A 3844-nucleotide genomic window follows, 5' to 3' on the forward strand; every position below is an offset into this window, starting at 1 on the left:
AAAATCCTCCTGGTTCGGCCCCCCGGCTGGTCCTAAACCTCTGCTCCGGGTGGGATTCCTGGGATCCACAGCCCGGTGAGGGATTTTTAAAAATTTGGATTTCTTAACATTCTGATTTAAAAAAAAAAAAAAAATCGAGTATTTAAATTTGGATTAAAAAAAAAAAATTAGATTTTAAGAAACTTTTTATTTAGGTATTTTTTCCCCTGAAACTGTGCGAAAAGGAGGCAGGTTGCTCCCAGCCCTGGATCTACCTGCACCTTGAAGCGGTTGAGCAAAATCCCACAGGAAACCTTGGATTACTGATTTTCTTTTCCTCTGGCACTGAGCAAATCTCTCCTTGTCTGTTAAACCCGAGCCTCCAGCTCCCTCTTGAGCCCACGCCCGGCGAGAATTCACGGTGATTACACCCGGTTAATCAAGGAGGGAAACCACTTGGAAAGGGGGATGTTGATCCATCCCAACTCTCCGAACGCCTCACCCCCCGATAAATCAACCTTAGCCCCAGATTAATTAAAAAAAAAATAAAAAAAAAAAAAAAAAAAAGAAAGGTGTTTTGAGCACGAAGCCGCCCCCCAGGTTTCAGTCTGAATGTTCCGAGCACCGGAAAACCCGGAACCTCAAAAAACTCCCGCACAGAATTAACGGCGCATGAGTTTTTGACCTATTTCCTCCAAAAAAAGCATCATTTAGATACCGACGCCAGCGAGTTCCGGTGGCTTCTGCACGTGAAGGGCTCCGGAGTTTACAGGCTGGTGGTCCAGCGGGGGGTCTTGGAAGAAAAGGAAAGTTAAAAATAGGAGGGTCTGTGGTCAGCGGCTCAGCCCCGACCCGTGAGAGAAACGATTTCCTGTGTAAAAGGAGAAGTGAGATGAACAATAAAAGTATGTTTGAATAAAGGTATTTATAGCTGCACGTACGGGCGGGGGTGTTGGAGTCGGGAATTCAGGAACGCTGAATAATCGGGAGGCGGAATGAGCAGCAAAGGATGAGTTGGTGGTTTCACCCGAAGAGTTACTGCAAGCTCTGTCCCCATGCCTGTGCCCTTCAACTAATAAACTAGGAGTGAATTAATAAATACGCGTATAAATTAAATTTATCGATGAATAAATAAAAAAAAAATAATTGAAAGCAGTGAAACCAGGCTGATACCTCGTTCAGACCCCAAGGGGAGGTTTGGGGCAGCCTCTCACTTTCCCCGGGTGTTTTTTGGGGGAGAAGGGGGTGAAACAGAAGCTGCAGTTGGATCCCAGCCAAGCCGGTAAGTGATGAAGGAAGTTTAATTTCCATTTAATCTTCTTCCAACCCGCTGCGAGCCTGGCGGGGAGGGGGATTCTCTGTCCCTCTCCGGCTCCGCTGCTGCTGCAGTCGGGGGTCAAAGCCGGTGTCAAACAACCCGGTGCCAGACCCGGTATTAAACGCGGTGCCGAACAACCCAGTGCCACACCCGGCGCCAAACCCGGCTCATCTCAGCAGCCAAGCTGTTCGGCTCTCGCTTTCACCTCCCTGGGGCCGAGGCACCTGCAGGAAGCGGAGCAGCCGCGGGGCCAGCCCGGCCTCGGGGGAAAGCGAAACCGCCCCGTCCCCGCGGCCATGGCCGAGCACGGCCCCGCCGGGAGCCTCCGCGCCGAAGCCTCCTGCCCGCTGTGCCTCGGCCTCTTCCAGGACCCCGTGTCCATCCACTGCGGCCACAACTTCTGCCGCTCGTGCATCGAGCGCTGCTGGGAGAGCTCCCGGGAGAGCTTCCCGTGCCCGCGCTGCCGGGAGACGGCCCCGGAGCGGAGCCTGAGACCCAACCGGGAGCTGGCCAAGATTATCCGGATCGCGCAGCGCCTCAGCCTTAGGGGGGGATCCGGGAGAGGCGAGCGGCTCTGCCAGAGGCACGGCGAGGCTCTGAAGCTCTTCTGCGAGCAGGACCAGACCCCCGTGTGCCGCGTGTGCCGCGAGTCCCAGGACCACCGGCTCCACGCCGCCGTCCCCATCGAGGAAGCGGCGGAGGAGCACAAGGTGGGAGGTGTCCGGGTGTCCCTGGGGATTAGAGAGGAGGAAAAGGAGGAGGGAGGAGGAGGGGGAGGCCAGGTGAGCGTTGTTTTCCTTGCAAAGGTCTGGATTGGATGGAGGCAAAGGCACCGATTCGGTGTTTCCCCTCCGATCAGGAGAAATTCCAGGCTCACGCGCAGATCCTGAAGGACAGGAGAGAAAAGATGCTGGGGCTGAAAGCGGCTGAGGAAGGGAAAAGCCTGCACTTGCTCGTGAGTGACCCTTCCCTTGTCCCTCTGGCCGTGGTGATGGATGTGGAGGCACACCTGGGCTACCTGTGCCTGTCACCGCCCTCACGGGGAAGAATTTCTCCCCAGTATCCAGCCTAAACCCGGATTTTGCCAGGTTATTGTGGATCTCTGCCTCCCTCCATGTGCTCGCACGTTCCCGGGCTCCCCCTATTAACAGACAGAAAACGGGAATCACCCAATCGCATCTTTCTTGCCTTGTTGTCCCTTTCCCTGATCTCTATCGCTGACTAATCTGTTTACGGGTTTATTTTGCATCTTCCCTTGTCCAAAGGTCTGGAGCGTTTGGGTACAAAGTTTACGGACCATGGGAAAATGCTTTGCCAGCAGCCCTCACCTAGAAATGGCAAAAAAAAAAAAAAAAAAACAACCAAAAAGCAAAAAAAAACCCTCTTGATTCTCCCCAGGCTTTGCAAGAACCCTGGAATTTCTGGCGGTGATAAATCCCCCCTTCAATCCACTCTGCTGGCATTTCTCTCCCCTATCCCTGCCCCAGCCCTGCATGTCCATTCCTGTTGCAGGAGCGGGTGGATGCGGAGCGGCAGAGGGTCCGGTCCCAGGTCAAGGAGCTGCACCAGCTCCTGGAGGAGCAGGAGCAGCTTCTCCTGGGCCGGCTGGCAAAGCTGGACCGGGAGATCGTGCAGAGGCAGGAGGAGAACATCAGCAGGTTCTCAGAGCAAGTCTCCTCCATGGGCCAGCAGATCCAGGAGCTGGAGGACAAGTGCCGGCAGCCACCCTGGGAACTCCTGCAGGTGAGACCTCAGAGCCCTCTGAAAACCCTTGGCCACCTGTGGTGCCACCAGGCCAGCAGCCAAATTAATCCTAAACAGAATCCCAGGATCATGGTTTGAGTAGGAAGGGGCCTCACAGGCCACCTAGACCACTGGGCCGCCTTTCTCCAATCGCCATCCAACCTGGAGATATAAAAACTCCTTTTAAAACCCATCTCTTTTTTCCTAAATTATTCTCTTCAATCCCCACAAAGTCATCCCAACTGTCCACTGGAATGTTGTGGATCTCAACTTGCTGGTCACTGGGGTTCACTTGTCCAGTTGAACACTCCCAGCACTGGTCTGAGTTCCCTTGTCCACAGTGGGAAACCACCAGTGCTCCCCTGGTCTGGGGGTTGCCACCAAAGTCACCATCTGAGCCCACCTCTGGGCTTCGTTTCACCCCTGGTTCGATAATTAAATATTAAAATATCAAAACATTCAAACATTCAAACGTCTAAATATTCAAATATCCAAGCATTTAAACACCCAAACATTCAAATAGTCATATATTCAAATAAGCAGAGATGTTCATTAGCAGCGGTCACGCCCATCCTGGGAGGGGGGATGATGCTGATAACCGAACTGCTCATTAAGGTTGCCATGACCTCACCTGAATTCCCGCAGATCCAGAATCCCTCATTTAGGCTGAGCAGCGTCCCAGGATGACCCCAGAGCCCTCCCTGGTTATTCGCCCCAGGCTGGCTCCGCTCTGACCCCACAATCCCTCTGATCTGTCTCTCTCTCTCTCTCTCCTGCAGGACAGCAGAGACATCCTGAGCAGGT

The 3844-nt window shown here is 53.5% G+C and overlaps 1 protein-coding gene and 1 long non-coding RNA gene across 2 annotated transcripts in view; one reads left to right on the top strand and one right to left on the bottom strand.

Annotated features, from left to right (window-relative positions):
- Nucleotides 1–186: 186 nt before the first annotated feature.
- Nucleotides 187–1240, bottom strand: LOC108446393. The gene is made up of 3 exons (XR_001861562.1): nucleotides 1153–1240; nucleotides 921–1059; nucleotides 187–772 (listed from the first exon to the last, which is right to left on the bottom strand). It is a non-coding gene; the product is annotated as an uncharacterized LOC108446393 (long non-coding RNA).
- LOC103614645 (E3 ubiquitin-protein ligase TRIM39) overlaps nucleotides 1162–3844 on the top strand; it is a 5234-nt gene continuing 2551 nt past the window's right edge. Inside the window, exons 1-4 of the mRNA XM_008632600.2 lie at nucleotides 1162–2007; nucleotides 2157–2252; nucleotides 2810–3040; nucleotides 3820–3842. Coding sequence (XP_008630822.1) covers nucleotides 1594–2007; nucleotides 2157–2252; nucleotides 2810–3040; nucleotides 3820–3842 — 764 coding nt within the window. The 5' untranslated portion in view covers nucleotides 1162–1593. The remainder of the gene's footprint in view (nucleotides 2008–2156; nucleotides 2253–2809; nucleotides 3041–3819; nucleotides 3843–3844) is intronic.

The sequence above is a fragment of the Corvus brachyrhynchos genome, unplaced genomic scaffold (assembly GCF_000691975.1).
Source record: "Corvus brachyrhynchos isolate BGI_N302 unplaced genomic scaffold, ASM69197v1 scaffold535, whole genome shotgun sequence".
Taxonomy (NCBI): domain Eukaryota; kingdom Metazoa; phylum Chordata; class Aves; order Passeriformes; family Corvidae; genus Corvus; species Corvus brachyrhynchos.